At 44.2% G+C, this 27,673-nt stretch overlaps 1 protein-coding gene and 1 pseudogene across 10 annotated transcripts in view; one reads left to right on the top strand and one right to left on the bottom strand.

Annotated features, from left to right (window-relative positions):
• The window catches only part of PKNOX1 (PBX/knotted 1 homeobox 1), a 51,714-nt gene extending 34,833 nt beyond the window's left edge, over positions 1 to 16,881 (bottom strand). For 6 of the 10 annotated variants that reach the window (XR_002826520.1, XM_023745135.1, XM_023745130.1 and 3 more), the window contains exons 1-4: positions 9,518 to 9,909; positions 8,404 to 8,510; positions 4,191 to 4,318; positions 1,106 to 1,277 (exon numbers count right to left, since the gene is read on the bottom strand). Coding sequence is in view for 9 of the 10 variants with exons in the window: in XM_023745135.1 (XP_023600903.1) it covers positions 1,106 to 1,277; positions 4,191 to 4,318; positions 8,404 to 8,454 (351 nt within the window). In the remaining variant the exon portion in view is untranslated. Of the gene's footprint in view, positions 1 to 1,105; positions 1,278 to 4,190; positions 4,319 to 7,997; positions 8,119 to 8,403; positions 8,511 to 9,517; positions 9,912 to 16,368 lie in introns of those variants that run through there. The other 4 variants (XM_023745131.1, XM_023745136.1, XM_023745134.1 and 1 more) reach the window with 4 other exon arrangements.
• Positions 7,940 to 8,058, top strand: LOC111823503 (annotated as a pseudogene).
• Positions 16,882 to 27,673: the final 10,792 nt, after the last annotated feature.

The following is a 27,673-nucleotide window of genomic DNA, read 5'->3' as shown; positions in this document are numbered from 1 at the left end:
GTACTTGTGGAGGGAACCAATCAGCCAGCCAGTCAATAATGAGGAATACCAAGCATCCAGCTCTGCTAGGCCCTGTGCCCTAACACCAGTCAGGAGAGCCTTGGTCCCTGCCAGCCTGGGACCACTGTGGCCACTTCAGCCCCTCACTCGCTGATGGCTGTACGACAGATTCAGAGGCAGAGAGAGTAGTCTCTGGTCCTAAATCCAAAAGGGAAGGCACTGTCAGTCCCATTCAAAAGATGAAGAGACAGACTCAAAGTCAGACAACTCACCTATAAAATCTATTATTGGGCAATAAGGGCTGAATATGTAATGAGAAATTTAAACAACAGCAATGAAGACCTGGGCAGTTTATTCAGGAACGAGATTTCCAAAGACCCTTTCTGCTGACCAGAGCCTGATGAAGGTACTGATCTGGGAGCTGGCATAGCAGGCTTCAATGGAAATCCAGTGAGGAGCCCAGACACAGCTGACAGTGCCCCACAGTACTGAATGGCACCACTCCCCTTGGGTACAGCAGTGATGTTAACGCCAAAGAATTCTCCATTTCCTTCAGAAAGCACAGAGAACCCTGAATTTTAGAACACTGGACCTAGGAGGAGGGCATTATATGAGAAAGGCTCCAGACAGAAAGAGCAAGGGAAATCATGGGGGGCCTCAGAGCCTGTCCCTGCTCTGTGCTGGTGGTTCCCGAGTCTTGACAAACTTTGTCACCCCCCATGAATCAGTGTGAGCCTCAAGACAGAGCTGTCTTGGAGAACACAGTCATGTGTCCATGGTCAAGGAAAAGTCAAGGACTGAAGTTGAGCATCAACATGCTGCCTGAGAAGCAAGGCAGGTGAGCACGTCAACCCCAATGAACCTTTCAAATGTTCAGGAGAGAACTGAATCCCCTGGTCCATTTAAGATGGAGGCTGAGCCAGCTTATTTGATAACAGGAAGGGGTAACAAGAGAAGGCTGGAGGACATTCAAGTCACACACACACGTTATCTCATGAGTTGTACAATTCTCCCCTTTAGCAGAACTACAAATAGTCTAAAGTTTTAACTGGAAGTTAAAAATTTATTGAACATATTTTAAATTTGGAATAAAAAATCTACTCACTAAATTGTCAGTTTCTGGATCTTCACAAAAGAAGGGTTTTCCTTCCTTCTCCTGCTTCCTTACAAAATTTTCAATGTCCACATCAAAACTGGCAGAAGTTGTACCTTCTGAGCCCTGCGTGGATTGCTCACATTTTTCAAACAACAAAGCTAATAAAGGAAACAGTGGATGCCTGGGGAAAAAAGAAAAAAAAATGTACACTCTACATATGGCATGAGGATGTTTGGTATGTATGTATGTACACATTATTTGACATACCAACTTCGTTAAAATATAATTCATGTAATATATAATTTATCCATTCAAAGTTTACAATTCAATGGTTTTTAGTACATTCACAAAGTTGGGTAACCATCACCACAATCAATTTTAGAACATTTTCATCATCCCCCAAAGAAACTCTGTAGCCATTAGCAGTCACTCTCTATTTTACCCCTAAGTCCCATCCCCAGGCCACCACTAATCTGCTTTCTGTCTCTATAGATTTGCCAATTCTAAACATCCTATATAAAAAAGAGGTAATAGGCAAATTGACCATCACTCCAACACACAAGATGGCCGCCCCCATGTGGACAAAGATGGCCTGCAGTGGAGGGCAGTTGGGGGGGAAAAAGGCCTGCAGGGAGGGCAGTTGGGGGCAACCAGGCCAGCAGCAGAGGGCAGTTAGGGGCAATCGGGCCGGCAGGGGAGCAGTTAGGCGTCGATCAGGCTGGCAGGCAGAAGCGGTTAGGGGCAATTAGGCAGGCGAGTGGTTGGGAGCCAGCAGTCCTGGATTGTGAGAGGGATGGATATCCCTCGAGGGGTCCAAGATTGGAGAGGGTGCAGGCTTGGCTGAGGGACACACACACACACACACCGCCCCCCCCCCCCCCAGTGCATGAATTTCATGCACCGGGCCTCTAGTTTCATATAATACTAGAGACCTGGTGCATGAAATTCATGCACAGGTAGGGTCCCTAGGCCTGGCTGGTGATCAGGGCTGATCAGGGCCTTCCAGGTGCCGGCCGAGGCCTTCCTTCCCCAGCTGCCAGCTGGGGCCTTGCTTTGTTCAGTGCCGATCCCTGGGGGTCAGTGCACATCATAGCAAGCGGTCAAACTCCCGGTCTCCCGAGGGGACAATTTGCATATTAGCCTTTTATATAAATAGAAGATGTGACCTTGTGTGTCTGGCATCTTTCACTTAGCATGTTTTCAAGACTTATGATGCTGTAACAGGTATCAGTACCTCATTCCTTCTTTATGGCCAAATAATATCCATTATATGGATGTACCAATTTTACAGTTTTAAAATTTACATTTAGGTCGATAATCCATTTTGAGTAACTTTTTGTATAAGATGTCAGAGTAAGTCAAGGATCTTTTTTTCTGAATATAGATATCCTATTGTTCTAACACCATTTGTTGAAAAGTCTACCTTTTCTCTTATTGAATTGTTTTCACAACTTAGCCAAAGATCAAATCCTATTTGTGTAGATTTATTTCTGGACTCTCTCTGTGGCATTGATCTATGTGTCTATCCCTTCACAAATATCACAGTGTCTTAATTACTGTAACATGGTTGCAAATCTTAAGATCAAATAGACTTGATTCCTCCTTTATTCTTTTTCAAAATTGTTTTAGTTGATCTAGTTCTTCTGACTTCTATATAAAATTTAGAACTTGTCTATATGCACAAACATATCCTGATAAAATTTAATTAAAATTGTATTAAGTCTATAGCCTGATTTTAGGAGAACAGACATCTGTATTATGTTGAGTCTCTGAATCCATAAACATGGTATGTCCTGCCATTTAGTAGGTTGTCTCTGATTTGCTTGCATCAGCATTTTATAGGTACAGATTTATACCTGAGTTTTTTTGGAATTCTGGCAAATGTACTATCTTTTTGTTTTCTGTTTCCAATTATATGTTACAGGTATAGAAACAGGGTTGGGCCGAAACCGGTTTGGCTCAGTGGATAGAGCGTCGGCCTGCGGACTGAAAGGTCCCAGGTTCGATTCCGGTCAAGGGCATGTACCTGGGTTGCGGGCACATCCCCAGTGGGAGATGTGCAGGAGGCAGCTGATCGATGTTTCTCTCTCATCGATGTTTCTAACTCTCTATCTCTTTCTCCCTTCCGCTCTGTAAAAAATCAATAAAATATATTTAAAAAAAAAAAAAGAAACAGGGTTGGTTTTTGTGTGTTGCACGTGTAACCTGTGATCTAATTAAATTCACTATATACCTGGAAGTTTTTTGGTACATGCTGGGATTTTCTATGTCAACAATCATGTCGTTTGTGCATTGAGCCAGTTTTATTTCTTCCTTTCTAATCTTTTTCTTGTCTTACTGCACTGGCTAGGACTTTTATTACAGTGCTGATTAAGAAGAGTTAGGGTGGACATCTCTCATCCCCAACCTTAGGGGAAAGTATTCCATCTTTCACCATCAAGTTTGATGTGAGCTGTGGGTTTTTGTAGTTGCCTGTCATCAGGTTAAGAAAGTTCTTCCCCTTTGCTGACAGTTTTAATTAGCTGTTGATTTTGTCAAATGATATGATCACACTGTGAATCTCATTGGTTGATCTTTGACAGTGAACTAGTCTTGCATTCCTGGCATAAACTCCACTTGGTCATTATATATTATTCTATTATTTGTGTTGCTGGATTCAATTTGCTAATATTTTATTGAAATTTTTTATGTCCAAATTCATGAGGCATATTATCTGTGAATTTTTTTGGATTTCTTTGGTATCAGAGTGTTGCTCAGTTTGTAAAAAGCATTGGGAAGTAGTCTTCATCTTCTATTTTCTGAAAGAGATTGTGTAGACATGCTGCTTTTTTCTCATAAGGTTGGTAGAATTCTTCAGTAAAATCATCTGGGCCTGAATATTATTTTTTACAAGGTGAACTAAAATGTGATTTACATTCCAAAACTTTTTTTAAAGAAAGGTATTAGAAATAACATCTTAATCAGAGAAAATACCCTAGTAGTTATCACATCAAATCTTACTCTGCCTAGCTAATAGCTCTCATGTTCCCTTTAACAAGGTTTTCTACTCTCATTATTCCTCTTAAAACCCACATGCTTCACATCTCTTCGCTACCTATAAATGGCCTGCTTGTCGGCATCCATCGGTGTCTGGGACCCCATAGGGGGAGGGCTCACTTCTTCCACATCGGGTTCAGAGCAGTTGGGATCTTGCTCTGTTTTCAACTCTGTTACTACTTGCATCTGTGAAAGGAGGAGGATAATTTTTGTTACTAAACAAAAAACAAACTGCTATTAAGTGTTCTATTATCAAACAGGAATGCAATGGGAAGGGTAACTGCCCGCTGTGTGATTGGCAACAATATAAATGGATACCACCCACAAACTCCTTTATAATTTACTGTTTAAAAAAGGCCAAAGGTCAAATTTCCAAATCATTTAAAAACAAAAAGGACTGATATATGTGAAGTGCTTATAATTTTCAAAATCATAATAACCACACATTACTGAAGGGAACTGGTCCATATGCAATCTTACTGCCTGCCTGCCTGCAGTATAGCCTCATGCTGGATAACACTGCAGTAAGAGAAGAGTACACAAAATTGTCCAAGCTTCTCGTGTCATAAAAACAACTCATATCCAATATGCTACATGTCTCTGACAGGCCTGAAATTCTCCCTTATCTATGCTTAAACTTCAGGAATACATAAACTATAAAATTCTTTTAAAAAGTCACTCTATTCAGAAAATAAAAACCAGTTGTATTTAAAGAAATAGTATTAAATATAAGAGGAAGTCTTTAAGATATCATTTAAATTGCTTTAAACTAGCTATGTTGTAAGTTAGGTAAAAAGTATTTAAATTCTAAAACGTAAAGAATTCAGTTTACAAAAATATGAAACAAAATTGCCGCTTAGTAAACTTGTAATTATCCATAAGCAGATAACCTCCCACCCCTGCTCAACCCTAGCTGCCATGCCTCTGCCCTCAAGAAAGCAGTATGTTGGGTGCACTGGGGTGGGGTACTCATCCCCAGGAGATGGGAGAGTCCCATCATGATCCCTTCCTGACACCCAGGGGCTATGGCCAAGGAAGGAGTCCTCAGACCCAGGCTCTCCAATAGTCCAGAGTGACAATTCCATTCTGGTGCCTTTAAATGGCACAGTATATTTAGAAAATTGTTTTACTCTCTTAAAAAAAAATAAAACAAAACACTAAAGCAACAAACTAATACCCACTCAAACACAGTCTTTTTGGAGGAAAACCTGACAGTATTATAAAAAAGTCTTAAGAGATTTATTTTAAGGTTTCTTTTTTAATGACTGTGAAAGAAGGGAAATCTAAATGTTCAACCTCGAAGGAATGGTTAAGTCAATTTGGTATATGTATACTGAATAATATTAAGTGCTTATGTTCTCACCGTGGCCAGGAAGCTCAGTTAGTTAAGAGTGTCATTCTAGCCCTGACCGGTTTGGCTCAGTGGATAGAGCGTCGGCCTGTGGACTGAAGGGTCCCAGGTTCGATTCCGGTCAAGGGCATGTACCTTGGTTGTGGGCACATCCCCAGTAGGGGGTGTACAGGAGGCAGCTGATTGATGTTTCTAACTCTCTATCCCTCTCTTTCTCCCTTCCTCTCTGTAAAAAAATCAATAAAATATTAAAAAAAAAAAGAGTGTCATTCTAATAAGCTAAGGTTGCAGTTCAATCCCCAATCAGGGCACATGTAAGAATCAACCAATGAGTGCATAAATGGGTGGAACAACAGATCAATGTCTCTCTCTCCCTTCCCCTCTCTCTCTAAAATAATGTTTTAAAAGAGTTTTCTGTGTTGTGAGGAAGTGCTTAGCTATTAAAATCAAGGGGTTCACCACCCCTCACCTACCAGCTCCCACCCCACACTGTGCCTGGCACTACACTGCACACTAGCTGCATCAGGGCACAGACAGGGAAGAAGACAGACAAGGGTAAGCACAGAAAACTATCACTTAACAGAATATGTCAGAAGGTGATCATTGCTGGGAAGGAGAGAAGATCAGAGAAAGCTGCAGTGGTAAGTAACTATGGCAGGCAGGAGAGTCTTCGAAGAAAGGGGTGATGCAGGCAAAGACCTGCAGAACAGGAAGGAGCTCGCCAAGCTGCTGCCTGAGGAAGGGGGGCGGGTGGGAGTGAAGGGAAGAGCCAGGGCCACAGGGCAGAGAAGTGCCCTGGAGTAAAGAAGGCAGAGGTGAGTGCACTAGGGGAGGTTGCAGGGGGGCCTGGGATCTGAGTGCCAGGCAATGCGGAAGGGGGGCTGTTAAGGTCAGGCGTCAGCAAGGAGAGAGGAGTCATCATTAGTCACTTGGAAATATCAAAGAACTTACAGGTGAAAAGAGCAGGCTGAAACAGAATTCTCTACCTCAATTCCTATAAGAAGCAAAAAACACTTAAAAAGATTTTAAAGCCTACAAAAGCAAACAAAAGCAACGGCAACTAAACCAGAAATGGTGCAAAACTGGCTACCAAGGAAAAGACATGAGAGTCAGCAAGGCTGGGGTGGCCAGACTCAGGTCCTAACTGCCCACCAGAAGCCCACCAATGGGGCGGCTGTGACTTCCTAGGGTGAGTCGACCCTACCCAGATTTGATCAATTGGTCGGATGCACTAAAATCCTCTAGGACAGCGGTCACCAACCAGTGGTCCATGAGGTCCGAAAGGTTGGCGATCGCTGCTCTAGGAGGCCCTAGACAGTTTGGTTCAGTGGATAGAACATCAGCCCATGGATCGAAGAGTCCCGGGTTCGATTCCGGTCAAGGGCATGTACCTTGGTTGCAAGTTCCATCTCTGGTCGGGGTTTGTGCGGGAGGCAATCAAGGGATGTGTCTCTCTCTCACATCATTGTTTCTTTCTCTCCCTCCCCTTCCCTTCCTCCCTCTCTAAAAATCAATGAAAAAAATATCCTCAGGTGTGAGGATTAACAAAAATAAATAAATAAACGAATGAATGAATGTATAAATAAATAAATAAAGTCTTCAAGGAGGGTGAGAAGAGAGCTCCTGGCATTCTGTTCCTGCCTCCTGATTATGAGGTAGGTGGGAAGCAAAGGCAGAACTGAATGTCTTCAATGGAAATCAGTTCCCAAGCTCCCGAGAAAAAAAGGGAATGGCCCCCACTGGAAGCACACAGAGCATTCCCAAAACTTCAGGTGTCCCAAGAGCGGCTAAACAGGACTCAGTAAGCCCCCTCCCTCCCAATTCCTTCAGGTCACAGAACATAAAACACCAGGGTAGCTTCAGGTAAAACTTACAGACAGTGGGAGGGCTGTCAAGAAACCACCCACATCCCAGCCAGTGTGGCTCAGTGGTTGAACGTCTACCTATGAATAAGGAGGTCACAATCCGATTCCTGGTCAGGGCACATGCCCAGGTTGTGATCCCCAGTAGGAGGTGTGTAAGAAGCAGAGAATTAATGGTTCTTTCTCATCATTGATGTTTCTATCTCTCTCCCCCTCTCTCTTCCTCTATGAAATCAATATATATTAAAAAGAAGAAAACACACCCACAGCCCTGGCTGGTGTGTTCAGTGGTGCCGGCCCATGCACCAAAGGGTCACAGGTTTGGTTCCCGATCAAGAGCAAGTACCTGGGTTGCAGGTTCATCACTGGCCCTGCTAACACTGACATTAAAAAGGCAAATTCCTAGGCCTCCTGGTGCTTACCACAGACTGTGTTCTTTTTTTTTTTTTTTTTTCTTTTAGACAGAAGAAGGAAGAGAAACATCAATTTTGCTGATCCACTTATTTATGCATTCATTGGTTGCTTTTTGTATGTGCCCTGAACCGAGGTCGAACCTGCAACCTTGGCATAATAGGACGACACTCTAACCAACTGAGCTACCAGGCCAGTTCGTATACTGACTGCACAGAAAGAGAAAGCAGAGTAAACCTACCCCACATACAGCTCAGCCCAGGCCCTTCGCCTGGTCTGTATTGTGAATAGGGGAAACGGAGTTAAGGAGGTTTGGAATTTGACCTTTTTTCACTTCCAGGCAAAGAGCAGATGTGGAGAGGGCTGAGGCTGTAGCTTTATTTGAAGCATGGCAGCTAGGCCAGGGAGTGATTGTGGCTCTATTAAAAAAAAAAATGCCCAAGAAAGTATGATTTAAGGGAGTCAAAATTACTAGTAATCTTGGTATTATTTAGGAAATAATTTGAACATATATTAAATGAATAATATACTAAAATTGAAACTGCAATCTCAGGGAAGTTAACTATTAATATGCAAAGCATTGCTTGTATTTTAGTAGCAGGTCAACTGACTGTAATTAAAACAAAGAATAAAACTTCAGCTCTCACTTGTTGCCCATCTTGATAACTGTCTATGCTTAATGTCTGTGTAGCCATCATGGTTAATAAGTTTATTATAAGACATCAAATCATCTTGAGTCAAAAGCAAATGGTATCTGGAAAACAAAAGCAGAAAAGCAGCAGTTAATAATTGCAGTGCATTTTTTGTCCTCCCTACTACACAACATCCATGTAATTTTTTAAATACATATTTTTATATGGAAAAAACTGTCCTTACACCAAATCCTACTCAGCATCACCCTACTTACTTGGCGATCACGTTTGTTCTTGCCCAGGGCCTGACTTGCTATCATACTTCTCAGTCATTTGGATTTACTCATTGACTTGCCCAAGTGTCTAGTGAATGTCTAAACATGCAGCAAGGACACTGTTCTAGGGAGGCCCTACTTTCCTGGCAGACAAGGCCAGGGGCTGCAGGACCATAAACACGAAGAAGGTCAGGCAGCACACAGGGTGTCAGAACAGAGATAAGTGAAGGGGCTCCCTGATGTGTGACAGCGCAGGCTCTCAGAGAAGATACTGGCCCTGAGACCTCAAGGACTTGATCGTGGCTGCTGAGACAGGGAGACTGGAGCTTAGACTGGAATGACAAAGGTGTGCTCAGGGAGGCTGGGCCGACACTCTTTTAACATCTGTATCTAATATGGAGATGGGAATAATGGCTTGTTTTCCTGGCAACACACAGGTAAATGTCAGAAGGTGAGAGGAAGAAAACCAGGTGGGGATACAGAATGACTGGGGACAGGGCTACTGATAGTGTCTGGGAGAAACATGGGTCAGCTGATGTGCCTGAGCAGAGCGGTGAAGGAGGAGCGAAGATAAGGGGGTGGGAAACACAGAATCAGTTCACACAGATGGGCCGTAGTGAAGACTGGTGTTCCTGGGAAGGTCTGAGCAGAAGGGTGACTTGACTTATGTCTTAGAAGGGTCCCTCTGACTGTGAAGGACAGGCAACGTGACTGGGGAACACACAGAGGGTGGGGGAGGGCTGCCATGGACAGGCAGGGGGCCATGTGGACATGGGGGGCTGAGAGCACAGGGTTTGCAGATGGCCTGGGGTTGGGTGTGGGAGCAGGGTCAAGGAAGCATCCAAAGTTCCCACCTGAGCAACTAGCAGAGCAGAGTCGCATGTCCCGGTAAAGAGCAGATGGTGAGGAACAGGTTCTGTGGCCTGGGAAGAGAAAGCAAGTCAGGACATTTTAGGTGTGAGATGCTTCTCAGAAATCCAAGAAATATAAACTGAGTAATCATCAGGCTGTGGTTTATATGTGCAAAGGGGGTCAAACTGTGCCCTCCAAGATACACCCATCCTAACCCCCAGTCCCTGTGAACGGGACCTTATCTGGAATAGGGTCTTCACAGGTGTGATTATTAAGGATCTTGAGATGAGATCATCCTGGATTGAGGGGAGGGTCTGGATCCCATGACTCGTGTCCGTTAAGAGGGGGGAGAAGCCCAGCTGGTGTGGTTCAGCTGGTTGAGTGTCATCCCATGCATCAAGAGGTTACTGTTCGATTCCCGGTCAGGGTACATGCCAGGGTTGCAGGCTCGATCCCCAGTAAGGGATGGCATGCAGGAGGTAGACAATGTTTCTCTCTCATTGATGCTTCTATCACTCTCCCCCTCTCCTTTCCTTTCTCTCTAAAAATCAATAAAAAAAAACATGTTTTAAAAATTATTTTTAAAAAAGAGGGGGGAAAAAAGACCTGAGACATACCTGAGGGGAAGGCTATGTAAATTGGAGACAGAGATTGGAGCGATGCTGCTGTAAGCCAAGAACACACAGCCACCAAGTGGGATAAGGCCTGGGCCTTCAGAGGAAGTGTGGTCCCATCAACACCTTGATTTCAGGTTTGGCCACCAGGACCCTGAGAGAATCCATTCCTGCTGTTTTCATCCACCCAGTTAGTGGGACTTGGTTACAGCAACCCAGGACCCTAAGGCAGTAGGTAAAGCCACCAAACTGCATGAGACCACCCAGGAAGAGAGAGGAGGTGGGCCATGTAAGAAAGCTGGAGAGAAGAGGGAACCCAGAATGAGGAGCGGCAGCCAGCAGGACAAGAGTAGAATCAAGAGATGCCACTCACATGGGTGGAGGAGGAGGAGGACTGAGGAGGGGGTGTCAGCCATGTTAATGTAGCTGAGGGTGAAGGAAGAGAAAGGCTGAGCATGGTCACGTGGGGAGGGGAGAGGAGAGAATCTGTTGCATAGATGTAGGTGTAAGCAAATACCATCTTCATCTTCGTGTCCTTTCATCCTGTGGCTTTTGACCAACCTGTCTTTAGTAAGCATAGCAAAGCCTTCTAGTTAATGATTAGCTGTATCCCCTAAAATGTAACCATAAGCACTTTTGTTGCTAATGGCCAGGACGACAACCGAAATATACATCAAACTGGTGACAGTGTCAGCCACCAGGAGGGATGGCTCCTGGTGCTACTGCATTAGTTGTCCCTTTGTCTTGTCAATCATTAGTACCTGAGTTATATTATAAAAACAGTGCAGTGACAGGAGTCTTGGGAAAGAGGGGGCGTTGTATAATTTGCACAAAACTGCTGGGTCCTCTGCTTCAGCCCTAATCTTCCCATAAGAAAATTACCCTATAATAAATTCCATGATATTCTATGAAGTTGGTTAATTCATCTTTCAGTCTGAAGATACCTTCTCGTAAAGAGGCCATTACAGCATGGGGCAGTGAGACTTGGCAACCCCACTGCTGGGAAGGGAGTTCATGTGTAGTCATCATGATGTTGCCCTCTCTGCCTTGAGACCCCAAATCTTGAGAGAGAGGCCCCACACGTCTGCCAACCTGAGTATTTCCCAATGGTCCCTGCCTTGACCAAAATTTGGCCCTCATCCCAGTGCCCTGATCTGCTCTCCAGGGTGCCGTGATCTGCCCTGTGCCCCAGGGCAGAGCTACCAGCCTGCATCATAGCCCACACCTTGATCAGGAAAGGAAATCCTGTGGCCTCTAATTTTACCCTCCTTCCCTCCATTCTCCACTTTCCAAAGTGCAAATCTGGTCCAAACCGCCCTTGCAGATCAAGTCTCAGAGCTGGCCCTTGCCTGACCCTGCCCTCCCACAGCAGCTCCCAAAAGGTAAAAAGTCACACCAACAGTAATGAGACAAATGAACATGATGGGACTCCCAAAAAGGACACAGAATAGAACACTGGACAGATCTGCCCAATCCTGAGGATGTGCCCACAAACCAAATTTAAAAAGGCCAGGAACTGTTCTGAATAAAAAGACAAAAGAGCCCAGCCAGGCATGGCTCAATGGTTGGGTGTTGACCTATGAACCAAGTCACACAGTTTGATTCCTTGTCAAGACACATGACTGGGCTGCGGGCTCAATCCCCAGTGGGGGGTGTGCAGGAGGCAGCCAATCAATGATTCTCTATCATCATTGAAGTTTCCACCTCTCTCCCCCTCTCTTTTCCTCTCTGAAATAAAAAAATATATATATTAAAAAATAAATAAAGTTGATATAAGTCAGCATGAGACTGAGTGTTAAGATGGTGTGATAATGCTGTACGCTAATGGAAACATCTTTGTTTTGAAGAGTAAGGGCTGAGATGTTTGGGGGTATGGTTGTGGTATCCACAGTTGTTGTTTTTTAATTTTGATCGATTTAAGAAAATTATTTTAGAGAGAGAGATGGAAGAGAGAAACATTGATTTGTTATTTCACTTATTTATGCAGTCATTGGTTGCTTCTTACATGTTTCCTGACCGGAGATGGAACCTGCAACCTTGGCGTATTGGGATGACGCTCTAACCAATTGAGCTACCCAGACAGGACTCCAAAGTTTACTTTAAATAGTCAATAAGAGCACACACACAACTAATACAAATTGTGGCCAAACTCAATGACTGCTGAGTGTAGGTGGTAGAGGATGACTCTTCTAACTTTTTGGGTCCCAAAATGCTTATCATAAATACTGGGGGGAAATCAGAATTTTATTTCAAATACATATAGATTTGCAGTCCCTCTATCAAAACTGGTTAAAACTTCAATATCAGATACAAACTGGTACAACTATTCTAAAGGAAAATTTTGAAATTTGTGTCAAAAGCTTTGAAAACATGCGCTCTCTCTACAACAAAACACCATGTGAGGAATTTTATAAAAGGAAATTCTATATAACTAAAGTATATTGTTCAGTAAACATATGGGCGGAGTACCATGGTGACCAATATTCCTGCAGATCACCAAAGAAGCTGGAGAGAAGTTATCAGCAGGTGGCACCATCTGCTCAAGACCGCTGCAACAGGTGGGTGGGTGTGTATAGACATTGCAGCCAGTGCCACCACGTGGAAGAGCCATTTGCAAATTTGTTACTCGTAATTTGTGGAGCTCCTTTCCAAATTCCACTCTAGCATAATGTAACCCCGACTGGCACCTGCAAGACGGTAGGCAGAAAGGTCTCAGCAGAATTCACAGGGCTCACCTCAGCAGACTTCTTGTGCTTAGGAGGTGGCACTCTGCTCTGGCCAAGGCCTTGTCAATCTGCTCAGCTATAGGCCCTCAGATTGCTGGCCCAGGCAGGCCCAAGACGGAATCTGAGTGACTAACTGATACCCACCAGCAACTGGAAAATAATTGAAAGCATCTGACTCAAGGATGATGGTCAACAAAGCTCATCTTTCTTTATCACAATCTGTTTTAATGGGCATTACATAAAAACTAACGACTAACTTGAATTTAAGAAACAATCAATTAATCCCCATTTCTTCCCCCCATTACAGAAAAATAAGTATCTATTATGTTCAAACTCAGAAACCAGTGCCTTAATTTCCTAACATCACTTGGGGCCCTAAAATCGAAGTCAAAGAATTGCCAACCCAATGTACTTATAATACCATGGTGTTCAAGGGTCAGACATAGAATATTATTTATACAAGTTTCACCCAATTAAAAAGGATATATAATTTGTTGCAATTGTCACTTTGGTAGCCTTTCAAGAGTTCCAGCTAGATTAATACAAATGAAATAAGTACAACTTTCCACTATTCATGTATAGAAATATTAAAACTCATTAGTAATTTTAAGAAATACTAATTTTAAAATAATATACTTTTCATCTAGCAATTATTAAATTTAAACAACCATACTGCCAGCAAAGATGAAGTAAAACTTGGAACTCTGAAGGAATCCTAAAACTCACAAACTGCATGACTGGCTTGGAAAACAACACGACTATATATAGTCAGTCATGAAAAAATATCGCATTCTTCTTCAATCAACCAGAGACTGTAGCATTCAGGCTATGACCTTAAAGGCAGACAAAAATATGAAATATGGGCCAAGTCTAAGAGACTGACATTTTAATATTTTTCAGCTTTCTGGTCTAGGCTGACTGGAATAAGAGAAGTTTATTTTTAAAAAAGGCCCAGATATACTAGTAAACGATTGGCTGAATCTGATCTGATGGTGAAGTCTTTCCTGCTCAGACAATATGGATGAATCTGGGAAGGTCCTAGCTAGCTAAGAAGCTCATAGAGACTAGAAAAGAAGGTGTAGTATGCAGGTCAGGAAATGGCCCTGAAGTTGACAAGGCCTCATCTCTCTTCCCGGCCACAGTTCTCTAGCCAGTGTGGTCTGCTCACTCCTGTCTGAGATGACTTAGTGCTTTAATGGTATCATTAAACCCTGTGAAAGATTTAGATTTTAATATTTTGGTGTTCATAATAATCTATGTATTTGACATTTAGATGCTTTAATAGTTAAGAAAATAGGACAATTTAATCTTAAATTTTAGCCTTGATTTTAACTTAAAATGTATAATTGCATTATTGATTTTAGACATAATTTCTTTTTCAGTGAAAAGGTATAAGAGAGAAATTAACGAAGATTGCAAACATTTCTTCATTTATACAAGTTTATCAACTGCCGGGCACAAATACTGGGTCCTGGGATTATAGCAGTGAACAAAACCAAGTCCCTGACCATGAAGCTCACCCCAATAGACAGGATTGAAAAGCTTGAGAACGTGATTCACCATAAATATAACATTAAATTATTAGACATACCTGAGAAGGTTTTACTTGTTTGGTCAGATATATAAGGTGCTTAAATGAAAATCAAATCCACTAAACTTAAAATTATGATTCCAATTGTGTAAGCTGTGACTGGGACTGATCATTAAAAATGGTATATCTGGCCATAACCGGTTTGGCTCAGTGGATAGAGCGTCGGCCTGCGGACTGAAGGGTCCCGGGTTCGATTCCGGTCAAGGGCGTGTGCCTTGGTTGCGGGCACATCCCCAGTGGGGGGTGTGCAGGAGGCAGCTGATTGATGTTTCTCTCTCATCGATGTTTCTGGCTCTCTATCCCTCTCCCTTCCTCTCTGTAAAAAATCAATAAAATATATATATTTTTAAAAATGGTATATTTAGTCAGATCACCTTGAGTTGATCAAAGGCTGTCTTAAAGGTGAAGTTTAGTTAAAATATACTAAATTCATAAAGAGAACAAAAAACTTGCAAATTCTACATAAAAGTATAAATAGGCCTGTAACTTTGTGGCCTTAATAAATGTTGATTTTAAAATAACCTCAAATTATCTTTTCTGTGCTGAAAAGCCTCATTTGAAAGGGCATTAAACATGGCAAGAAAAGCTAGATGCTAATGATGTTTTTTATCCATATTAATAAAAAATGGAAACAGAACCTACATGTCACCCATAGAGGAACAGTGAAATCGATTACAGTCACCCATCATCAATCATCAGCATGGTGGTTAAATCCAGGAGCAGCATAGAAAGTCTCACAGTAACCTGCCAACTGAAAGGCAGGGCCCACGATTTGTTAGCATGTGTGCCCTTCATTCAGTCCACAAAGACTTACTGAAGGTCTTCTCCATGTGGGCTGTGTTGTAAGTGCTGGGGATGGAGCAGCAAACAAAACAAGAAACAACTTTATACCAATGCTGAAAAAGTCCTGATAGATTCATTTGGGCAGGAGACACCTCTATGGTGCCAGCTCTCCCTAGTCCAGAGCCTGGGTCCTCTCCTACAGAGGTCTTCTGCATTCATGGTTAGATTAATTCCTAGACATTTTTAGTTTTTCCTGCTGCTGTCAAAAATATCTCAATGTCATTATACTTTGTGGCAGACTGCTGGATAAAAAAGTGCCCCCTAGTCTGTGTAGACTAACCTTGTACCCGCCAACTTCACTAGGGCCTTTAGTCCTAACAGTTTATGGAGAGTCTACTGGTTTTTCTTGGTACATGTAGTTATCTATAAATCTTTCAGCTGCAATACCAATAAAAATACCTGTTGTTTCTTTAGAAACTCAAAAAAACCCTATTCTAAAAAAACCCTATTTTCAAAAAAACCCTATTCCACTGTATACAGTGGAATCAAGGTCCATGAATAGTTATTACCCTTAAAAAATTTAAGAATTAGCAAATTTTAAAGTATCCTACAAGAGTACAGAAGTAACATAAAAGTGTGTAATAACACAATAGATAAACAGGCCACTGGAACAGAAGAAATAAGACACTAGATTTGCCAGGGCTTGAAGAAAAACTGCCAAAAATGCAGGAAGCTTTGGAATTTGATGCTTTTACAAAAATCTCTCTTAACTCAAACAATTTTCTGCAAAGTGATGGTGAAACTGGGGTTTTGGTGCTGTTCTTCAAACACACCATACCTGTGGTCAATCGGGTGTTCTCTTGTTTAGACATGGGCACACTGACTCTTGGTGGCCTGGGCTGGATAAAGCAGAAGCACTTGCAAGATCAAATCTCTAGAGCTTTGTCTCAAAGCTCCGTGTCACAGTTATATCTATATAGTCCATGTTAATGCAGAAATGTACAGAGAATTTGTTCTACGTTTAATCTTCGCTTTGTCCTGTCAGTATCACAACGGGGCTGTGAGGGTAGGAAAGGGAAAATGAGGGAAGAAATATCTTCTCATATTCAAGACCTACATAAGACACTTTTAAGGCTGACCTTAGAGACTCAGTTGGAACCTCAAGAATGCTGTGGAAGCGATGGTGTGCGACTCCTGGGCTTCTGCCTTCTTTGGACACTTAACTTCTGATGCCCTGAGCCCCCATGCTGTGAGGAAGGCCCCCCCATGCTGTGAAGCGTTCCCCCTCCCATGCTGTGAGAAAGCATACTCCCTCATCCCCAACCCCAATACTGTGAAGAAGCCCAGGTCACACGTAGAGTCATCATAGAGGTGTCCTAGCCAACAACCTCAGCTGAAAGCAGTATCAACTTCCAAATTTGAGAAAATTTCCTCTAAAAGACTCCAGCCCTCAGTCATCAAGGCACTCCCAGCCTCTGCGTCTTGCTAGCTGAGGACCCAACCATTGTGGAGCAGACACAGGCCATTTCCACGGCATCCTTTCCAAATTCTTGGCCTCAAAGCCATAAGCATCATAAAATGGTTGTTTTATGCCACTAATGGAGTAACTGGGTTCCCACTAATAGGAACCAGAACATTCTAGCACAGTGGTTCTCAACCTGTGGGTCGCCTAAGGCCATTGGAAAACACATATATAATTACATATTGTTTTTGTGATTAATCACTATGCTTTAATTATGTTCAATTTGTAATAATGAAATTGGGGGTCACCACAACATGAGGAACTGTATTAAAGGGTCGCGGCATTAGGAAAGTTGAGAACCACTGTTCTAGCAGATGCTTTGTAACACTGTCCTCATCTTACAGAAGCGCAAAGAGGTTAAGATACCTTTGTGAGGTCAGACGCTGGCTCTGAAGCCCCATTTCTTCTACACATTATTTCTGAGAACACAATAACTTTGTTTCTAAGATAACTGTAGAACTCATAAGAAAATCAGGACAGTATTTGACAATCTGTTCAATTTTGATGCCTGCAAATGTTAATTTCATCAATTCAAACTACGAATTATGGTGTCCTTCAAAATGGGAAACACCATTTAAGAGAATAGTTGAAGAAGGCAATGCATCAGGTAAACACCACGAATGACTTTCAGTCATGGCAAGGATGCCCACACTGCACACCCATGTAACTGCTCTGCAAACACTGACAAGTCTAAAGAAAAAATGACAGCCTGGTGCCCATGTGAAGAAGTGGCATGTCCTGACAAAGTCTGGAAGTAGGCACCTCCAAAACATCTTAACACAAGTTACTGAAAAGGAAAGAAATTCCTCCCCGATGCTATGATGCAGCAAATGAAAGAAGCTCCCCCATCAGCTCTCCATTTTCTGAACTCCCAGCAATGCCTTCAGACCAGTCGCCCATGGTCACGCTTTCCCACCCCAAGTCCATAATCCACATTGTAGCCCCAACTATGGGGTTTCTTAAGAGCTGCTTCTTTCCCCCTGCTTATCAATTTTCAGAACAACGTGCTAGTTCCCTAGCCTTCTCCAATAGTGACCAGTCAGGCTGTTTTAGTACATTATGATCTCATGGGTTTGAACATTTTAAAATTAAGTACATTAGCCCTAGCCAGTTTGCTCAGTGGACAGAGCATTGGCCTGCGGACTGAAGGGTCCCAGGTTCGATTCCAGTCAAGAGCATATACCTTGGTTGCAGGCACGCGGGAGGCAACCAATTGATGTGTCTCACATCAGTGCTTTTCTCTGTCTCTCCCTCTCCCTCCTACTCTCTCTAAAAATCAATGGAAAATATCCTCAGATGAGGATTAAAATAAAAAATAAATTTAAAAAGATAAGTACAGTTATATGTATGTGTTTGTAGTATATATATGTGTATATGTATTTCCCCAAAATTATCCTATCTTTGGCCAATGCAAGCACTTTCAGTTACCTCCTAGAGCCTTTAACACATCCTAGTAATTCTTGATAACTTTCTTGCTTTCAGGTAAAACAAGACACTTCAGACTCATCTTCATTTTCTGCACTATAATTGTCACTTTCAAAAGAGATGTGAAGACAGAAAAAGTGGGGGGAGTGGGGAGTGGCTTCTAGAGAGAAGCCCTAATAAGCCAAAGACCAGTGAGGCTGCCTGGCCCAGCCCCTTTCCCTGACCTCTGACCCACAGGGCCCAGTACCTCCCAGCCCAGCTAGAGTCTGCTCTCCAGCAGCCTATGCACACAGTGCTCCTCAGCCCCAGATCGCAGGGAGTGCGGCACACAGAAGCTCTTGAGGAAGAAGCACTCCTTGCTTTCCCAGTGGCATCTGGGTTTCAGAACAACTGCTTCTGGACAAGGTGGCACCCATAAGAAAGAATTAAACTCTATATACTGACTTCAGCAAAGCAGAGTTTCTCAGGGCTCAAATGCCAGCAAAAGGGAAAAACAAAGGAGCAATGAGGCAATAGGAACTGGTCACAAAAGCTTTCAATATTTATTCACATGGATTCCTTTATGATCCTAATTAGAGTTATTTACCTAGGCCCTATTTTTACACAGGTGTCATTACATACCAATCACAGCAAGATAGTCTATTGAGGGACAATATCCTATCTTCCCCTTTATTAGTCATACTAGAGGCCTGGACATTCGTGCACTGGGAGAGGGGTCCTCAGCCTGGCCTGGGCCCTCTCACAGTCCAGGACCCCTTGGGTGATGTCTGCCTGCCAGCTTAGGCCCACTCCCTGCGGAGTCCTGAGCTGAGTCTGCCCCGTGGTGGTCAGTGTGTGCCATAGCAACCGGTCATTCTGCCATTCGGTCGATTTGCATTTTAGGGTTTTATTATATAGGATTTCCCCAGCAGACTTAGGCTGTTTGATTCCATTTATCCAGATTAACACAATTTTTTTTTTTTTTTTTAGCTAAAAATGACTGAGGGGTCAGCACACTTTTCTGTAAAGAGCCAGCTAATTAGTATTTTAGGCTTTGCAGGGCACATACTATTTCTATTGTATATTCTTTTTCCTTTACAGTGGCTCTAGTGGCACTTGGCCCAGAGGCCTACAATTTGCCAACTCCTGGCCTAAAATATAGCTGTCCAAAGAGACATGTTCATAACTTCTTTTATCCATCAAAAATTTGCTCTCTAACCTGGCCAGTGTGGCTCAGTTGGTTGAGCATCAATCACCCCATGCACCAGGAAGTCACCCATTTGATTCCAGGTCAGGGCACATGTCTGGATTGCAGGCTTGATCCCCATTGGGGGTGTGTAGGAGACAGCTGACCAATGTTTCCCTCTCTCTGAAATCAATACATTTTTTTTTTAATTTGCTCTCTAACTCAGTTTTGGGGACATCAAGTCTTTTGCATTTTTCATTTAATCTACAGACAGGCCCAATGCAGGAAAGCTCAGAGCTGCCACACCTAGCCACTTTCCTTCTCAGCAGGGCAACTCCCGAGCTGCTCTCGAAAGCTGCTTTAACTGATGAGCACAATCAATTCCACTAACAGAAATGCAAGAAAGTCTGCGGTAACTTTAGCTTGCTTGTCTGGAAGAGAGATGGTTAAGGAGCCAGGAAGGGACTGGGGACATAAGAGTCAAGAGACATTTGCAAAAGACATTTTCTTTCTTTCTTTTTTAAAAAAAATATATTTTATTAATTTTTTTACAGAGAGGAAAGAAGAGGGATAGAGAGTTAGAAACATCGATCAGCTGCCTCCTGCACACCCGCTACTGGGGATGTGCCTGCAACCAAGGTACATGCCCTTGACCAGAAGCGAACCTGGGACCCTTCAGTCTACAGGCTGACGCTCTATCCACTGAGCCAAACCAGTTAGGGCTGCAACAGACATTTTCTTTGTGGCTACTAATATTTCCTCAAAACATTTAATTGATGATACTTTTCCAAACATTTTAAACCTGCTAATATTATTAATAAAGAAAGCTGTCAAGGAATCCAAGAAAAATGTCAAAATTCTATACTCAAAAAAAAAAACACGAAAAAAAAGAGAGATTTTCCAAAATACCTTTTAGGACAATCAACTATCCATCACTACACTTCAGTGAGTTGTCATCCGCCTGTCACCTCTCTTCTATCCTGGCTTCATTCAAATCCCCCATCCCATTGAGGGTTCAGCCAATAACACATTCTGAGGAAAACATCTGCCAAACAATCACTTTATTGTTCAAACAAGGCTGGGGAAGGTACCACTTGAAGTTTAATATTTAAATGAAATCAGAACCACAGCCGGTTTGGCTCAGTAGCTAGAGCGTCGGCCTGCAGACCAAAGGGACCCAGGTTCGATTCCGGTCAAGGGCAAGTACCTTGGTTGCAGGCTCCTCCCCAGCCCAGGCCCTAGTCAGGACCTGTGCCGGAGGCAACCAATCTATGTGTTTCTCTCACATCAATGTTTCTCTCTGTCATTCCCTCTCTCTTCCACTTTCCCTAAAAATCAATGGGAAAATATGCTCAAGTGAGGATTAACAAAAAAATAAAATCATAAATATTACATTCTGTTAAAACAAAATCTGTCCAAAAACATATTTCCAAGCCAAAAGTCCACATATGTTCACTAAAGACATAGTAAAACTCTAACCACAAAGGTGTTTTAGTGGTTTTAGGACCTGTTTTAGTAAATTCTGGGCTGGCTGGTCTAGCATAGCTGGATAGAATTGCAATTCACATCACAGTTTTTAAGACCTTGACTATCATTGGCATCATTAAAAAGCTGATACTCACACCTTTCATGTAGTATTTATTATTAAGGGTCAATGAATACATTATATGAAAAACAGAAACCCCACTCCTTCAAGGCAAGGGCCCTCTTACACATACAATCTTTCTTCCTAGGGCACTGTCTGTGCTGGGGGACAGCACCCTGGAAATGGGCCCAGCAGTGATACCATCCTACCTAGGTCCCCTGGGATCTGACTAAGCTTGTTAGGACAGAGGAGGATAAAATAAACACAGAAAATATAAAAAATGAGATGCTCAAAAGGCTCTGCCACATTAGGCATGGACATAAAATAATCAGAAAAAATATAGAATCATTCAATTGTGAAGAGATCTTAAATTTTTAAAATAAAAAACATATTTACCTGGATTATATAAACATATGAAAACATCCTATCTAATAATAGACAAACATGGTAATTAGCTGTACCTCCGCTACCCTTCCCATTGGCTAATCAGGGTGATATGCAAATTAACTGCCAGCCAAGATGGCGGTTAACCGCCAACAAAGATGGCGGCTAATTTGCATACTCGCAATGATGGGAGGCGAAAGGGGAAGGATGGAAGACAGTGATGAGAAACCCAGGCGAAGGCAAGAGCCAGGGAGCAGGGCAAAGGTCAGCCCTGGAGGGCACCTTTGCCCTGCCACCAGTGGGTGACTGGAGAAGCCTGGGGGGTGGGGCAGCGAAGCGGACACAGACAGCGATGCAGAAACTGGATGCAGGGGCAGGGAAGCGGCTGCCGCCAGCGTCCCTGGCTTCTGGCTTCTGCGATCGGTGACCACAGAAGTCCAGTGCAGGGGGGATCACAGAAGCCAGGTGCATAGGCAAGGAAGCAGCCTCCGCCAGTGCCCCGGCCACGGCTTCCCTGCCCCGCACCCGGCTTCTGTGACTGCAGAAGCCGGGTGCGGGGGCGATCGCAGAAGCTGGGTGTGGGTCAGGGAAGCAGCCGCCCCCAGCGTATCCAGCTGCGGCTTCCTTGCCCCGAACCCGGCTTCTGCGATCCGTGAAGGCAGAAGCTGGGTGCAGGGCAGGGAAGCTGCGGCGGGGCTTCCCCGGCTGCGGCTTCCCTGCCCCACACCCGGCTTCTGCAATTGGTGATGCCTATTTTTGCATGACACTTAACTGACTACCCTCCCTGGAAGCACAGAAGAAGAAGCCCCCAGAAGAAGCCGCCGCCCACCTTTGGTCCTGGCACCAGCGCCTGGGGCTGGCTGCAGCCCAGGAGATGGACAAGCTACCGGCCAGAGGTCCCAGACTGCAGCCACCCGGAGAAGCTACCAGCCCTGTGGTCCAGGGCGCCAGCGCCTGTGGCCAGGGAAACAGGTTCCCTATTCTCCTACTGTAGTCATTACTTCAATATTCCCCTTCTGAATTTCTCTCCTGTGCTGCAACCCAACTCCACTTTTCATCGGAAGGATACAGAACAGAGAGAGCAGTGTTAAAAGCTTACATTTTTAAGCCGGTAAGGTTGGTACTTAAACATATAAATGGAAAACTAGAGTCCTTAAGGTAACAAAGGCTACAAAGGACAGGGACAGCGCATGACCTATTATATCCAGCAATCCATATGGGGACTGAAAACTTTGCAATGATGACAATTACTGAAGATATGAATCAACTAAAATAGTTGACAGGGACAATTCTTCCATCTTTGAAAATATCTACATCAAATCTGTTTAAATAGATTTTCATCTGCATAATATAACACATTCTGACAAGACCACCACCACCACCAATGTGGTCAGTGTTGTGCTGTAAAATGTTTAATAACTGAGGGACCGCCCCCCCCTCGAGTGCACAAATTTTGTGCACCGGGCTACTAGTCTATAGATATAAAAGCCTAAGTGACCCTTCGACTGGTAGCTATGATGTGCACTGACCACCAGGCATGGAAACATGGAACAGACTGAAGAATCTCAGAGGGAAGGGAGGAGGGGGGAGGGTGGGAAGAGATTAACCAAAGATCTTACATGCATACTAGAGGCCTGGTGCACGTATTCGTGTACCAGTGGGGTCCCTCAGCCAGGCCTGCGGGGATTGGGCAGAAACTGGCAGTCTGACATCCTCCGAGGGATCCCGGATTGTGATAGGGCGCAGGCCAGGTTGAGCGACCCCACCAGTGAACAAATCTGTGCACCAGGCCTGTAGTAATATAATAATGCTGGCTAAAAATACAACACAAAATAGCTTAACTGATTAATACATAAAAATGTACACATATCCCACTAAACTTGGGTTCTATACAATATATTTTGGAAAATGCTGTTCTAGATCAGTAGTTCTCAACCAAGTGAGACTTTTGTCCCCCAGGGACATTGGGCCATATCGGAAGACATTTTTTATTGTTACAACTGGGGCTAGGATCCCACTAGCCTCTAGTATGTAGGGACCAAGAATGCTGCTAAAATCTTACAATGCACGGGACAAACTCCTCCACACAGACATTTCCAGTGCCAAATGTCAACAGTGCCATGGTTTACTGCTGCTCTAGAGGATTGCAGAGGTATTTCCACTTATGCTGCAGGAAATTCTATTGAAATAAACGTTTTTTAAAAAGTATACATAAACACTAACTGAATTTAGAAGAATACAACATTAAATTCCTAATTTTTTTATACAAAAAGTACAAATCTTGATAAAATGTCTTAGACAAAATATAACATGTATTGAAAGATTAGCAAGGTCTCATTGAGGCATTATTTTTGCAAAAAATAATGAGCTGTTTTTGGAAACTGCAATCACAGTACCTATCAATCACAGTCCCTTCTGAGTGACCCAACCCCACTGCAGACCCTGCTGAAAGGGGGCAGCTGTGTAGATGGCAGGAGTCCATCCGTTTTTGGGGACAGGACCAGGCAGCTCCTAGGTGGGGTGGAGGGAAAGATGAAGAGGATGAGGTGGCAGAGCTGGGCTCAAGCTGAAAGGGTGGGGGAGAACATGCAATTGACAGTGTGCAGGAGCAGACAGTGGAGAGTTAGAGTCCAGCAGAGAGGGAGGGCCAAGACCCCATGTGGGCAGCCAGACTCTGCCAGGACCCAAAACTGGCCCCAAGGTCCAGCACTATGGTGATCCCTGCAATCCCGCTAGATTCGATTTTCCTTAACCTTGTTGGACCACAGGCTCCTGGACTGGAAGTCAGCCTGCTCCCTGCCATCCTGAGACCTGACAAAATAGCCAATCATTCTGTGTCAGCCACAGGTGGCAAACAAGAAAAGCAGCATTTCCAGTAAACATGCCCATAGCCTCACCTCACATGGCTTTACTGGGCTAGAGGCGTGCCAAATTTGCCTGCCTTACGGTGATGGCATCATCCTGAGCAGAAAAATTTCCCAAGACAGGAGCACCATCAATCCACAATGAGCAGCTTACTCTAAGAAAGGGAAGGCAGGGCCTGATAGCTGGACCTGTCAGGATAACTAAATCCTATCACTTAGAGAAATACAACAAAATGAATCCAAAATGTTCACTAGCTCACAGGCCCTCAGGCCCTCAACCCTTCTCAAGATTTTGAAAAAGCTGTTGAACCTTCTCCCAGGAATCCTACATAGAGTTAGAAAGCTACTTCTAGGTCCCTGGGATGGGCGCTTGAAACCACCTTGTCAGAACGCACATTTGCTGTGATAATATGTGACCCTCTGAGTGAAATTCCCAGAAAATGAACAGACTGGCAGAGGGGTAAACACCAACACAAGGGCACCTGGGGCTGGCTGTACTCTGCACACACTCTGGTGGGCAGGACAACGTGGCAGATGCAGTAGCCTCACTTGACAACCTTTGCAACCAGGCCTTTCCACCAAATGATCACGTCAATCATCCCTTGAATGTTTATTCTAAAGATTTGCAGTTCAAACTTTTTCTACATTGTATTTCCATGTCCTATATTGAAGGAGAATAGAGTTTGGGATCCCACTTTGGCATATTGATTATTTTAGGCTGGTTAATTTTAAGAAACAGCAGACCTGGGAGAAGCTCTGAAAACCCAGAAGTTACCCTCTGTAAAACTCAATTACATTTGTAAGGGCAACCTCCCTCTGTAAGGGGGTTCCCTCACCATACCTGTCCTGCTTTCACTGTCAGAGAAGGCAGGGACTTAAAGCTGCAGAAAAACCTTAGGCTGGTTTTCTGTGCTTTGCCTGGGAACCTCCTGTAACAGACTCTCCACCCCCAATGTCATCTTTTGTCACTAGCTGAAGATGGTACTGAAGATGATGGCTTCCACCATTTTGGAGACTTAGTGTACCTGGGTCTCTCCAAAGTATATGTTACTAAACTTTAATTTGCTTTTCTCCTACTAACCTGTCTTCTGTTAATTTATTACTCCAGCCAGAACTTGAAGGGTAGAGGATGATTTTCCTCCCTAACAGTGTCTTCTTAAACAGCTTGTACAAAATAGAAGGCTAACTTATCACAGCTGTGTGTGGCCTGTCGCAATGGTCTAAGACAGTGCCCCCATGTGGCGCCTGCAGCTTCCCTCACCCTCACCCTCCGTGACCCCAGCCTGCTAAATTCTGACTTCCCTTATTTGAACTGTTTTTATTTCCTCGTCCCCAATGTCATCAGTACAGTCATTTTAGGAAGGAAAACAGGGCACACACATATTCCTACTAACGGATGGGCTGAGGGCAAGGCGAGTTCTCGTGCAGAAGTTCTGAACTTGGTGTCTGTGAACCTGATTGAGAAAAAGTATCACATCTTTATTTGCAATAATCTCTGGCTGAAATCTAGTTCTCACTCAATTATGAGGGTAGACATTAAGTCCTGGAGTTCCAGCCCAGCCGGCGTGGCTCAGTGGCTGAGTGTCAACCTCTGAACCAGGTCATGGTTCGATGTCAGGGCACAGGCCCGGGTTGCTGGCTCAGTCCCCAGTGTGGGGTGTGCAGGAGGCAGCTGATCAATGATTCTCTCTCATCATTGATGTTTCTATCTCTCCCTCTCCCTTTCTCTCTGAAATCATTTAAAAAATTTTAAAAATCTTGGCATTCCAGCAGTACCTGTAGCTTCCAACAGAAACCACAAATATCTTCACAAAGCGCTAGAGTTGCTTCAGAAATCTCAGTTGTCAGTTACTTGTCACCGCTGCAAAGGAACTGCTACAGCCAGCGCTCAGTCTGTTACTAATTCAGCTAATAAAGGGCACTGAGGAACTTTATCACCAGTTTGGTTCGATATTTTGATAACTGTATCTCAGTAATAACGGGTTCTCTTCTTGATCCTATTTTATCTAAAACTGATTTTTTTCAACAGTGCGCCACATGGATTTTTAAAACATGCAATACCTGCCTAGTCAGGGGCACCGACCCCTTCCCCTTAGACTGTCAAATAAAGAACGACAACAGCCAACACAACAATAGCTGTCTGATGTGAATGAATCAAAGTTAAACCAATGATCTTTTGTGGTGTGCCGCAGAACTGTAGCAATCAGTGTGCCCTGCGAGGAGAAAGGCTGAACACCGCTGATCCACACCGGCTTCACCGAGAGCCCAGAGGCCCGGGAACACAGCAAAGGCGCCCAAGGGCCGATGCTTTGCACCAGCAGCAATTTCAGGGTTTTCTTTTAAAACGGTTTCAAAATGCTTAATAATTTGCAACAAAAGTGAAAGCTCTAACTAGAATGTTCCTGCTCATGAAGTGCTTTTCTGAAGTTACAGTTGACACAGATGCGAAGAGATGCACACTAGGGGCAGGACCCAGCGAGAGGTTCGCACCCAGCATGGTTCACATGCAACCTGCTGACCGTCAGTCTCCAGCAGGACCCTCAGGTCAAGTCCCGTTTCAGGCCGGTTTCCAGTCTCAAGCAGGACGCGCACTTTATTGCTGGGCAGAAGGCACCGGACAGTGAGCGTCGCTCAACGTGCACCGGACAGCGCTCGCCACTCTCCACTCGGGAAACGGGGGAAACAACGGAAGGCAGGTGGCTGCGCAGGCTGCCATCTTCCCAATCAATGCGCCAGACTCGGATGCATCACCACCAACTACCTGCAAACTTCACCTCCGTCCTCCCTCTGCAGCATCTAGAATGTACTGTGTAACGTATTCTGTAATTTATTTCAACATGATGCATGGTGTAAATATCACTCCTTTTCCGATGTCAGAAAAATCATAGTTAGACCCAATTGAAGCCGAAGGGTTCGTTCACCCTAAAGTGGAAGCGCTCACTTACTAAGGGAAAAAACAGTAGCTTTTTATAGAAAGCGAACTCTTACAACCTAAGTTATTAAGTTAAATTACACCTGACACGTCAGATACATCCTGGATGGCTGCAAGGCTGCGATCAAACTCACCAAACGCACATCTGCTTAAGGACCCCCCCGCCCCCCGGGTGCCTTCCGTCCCCGGCCACGATTCCGACGCGAGCAGCGCCCCAGGCACTGAGGGGCACCCCCCTCCCCCAGGAGGAGACCCCAACTGGTGTCGCAGGGCCGCTCAGGGCCCCCAGAGTCGCAGGATGAAATCAATAGGCTCCACTTTCCTAATTCTCCTGCCGTGACTCACGACCGCTTCCCACAGGAATGAGAGGTTCCGGCGAGCGCCCGGCCAGGTCCGACACGTCCGCTCACTCAAGTCGGCCGTTTATGATAAGCGACCCCTTCGTAACCAACTCCAGGAGCCGGCACCCCGGCCTGAGGCACCGCGCCCGGCACCCCGTCAGGCTGCAGCCGGCTCCCCCGCAGGTCCGCACCCCCGGGACCGTCCCCACCCCGCCGACCTCCGCAG

The sequence above is a fragment of the Myotis lucifugus genome, unplaced genomic scaffold, assembly GCF_000147115.1.
Source record: "Myotis lucifugus unplaced genomic scaffold, Myoluc2.0 scaffold_520, whole genome shotgun sequence".
NCBI classification, from domain to species: Eukaryota; Metazoa; Chordata; class Mammalia; order Chiroptera; family Vespertilionidae; genus Myotis; species Myotis lucifugus.
The sequence above is the reverse complement of the archived record's forward strand: the minus strand, read 5'-3'. Positions and strand labels throughout refer to the sequence as shown.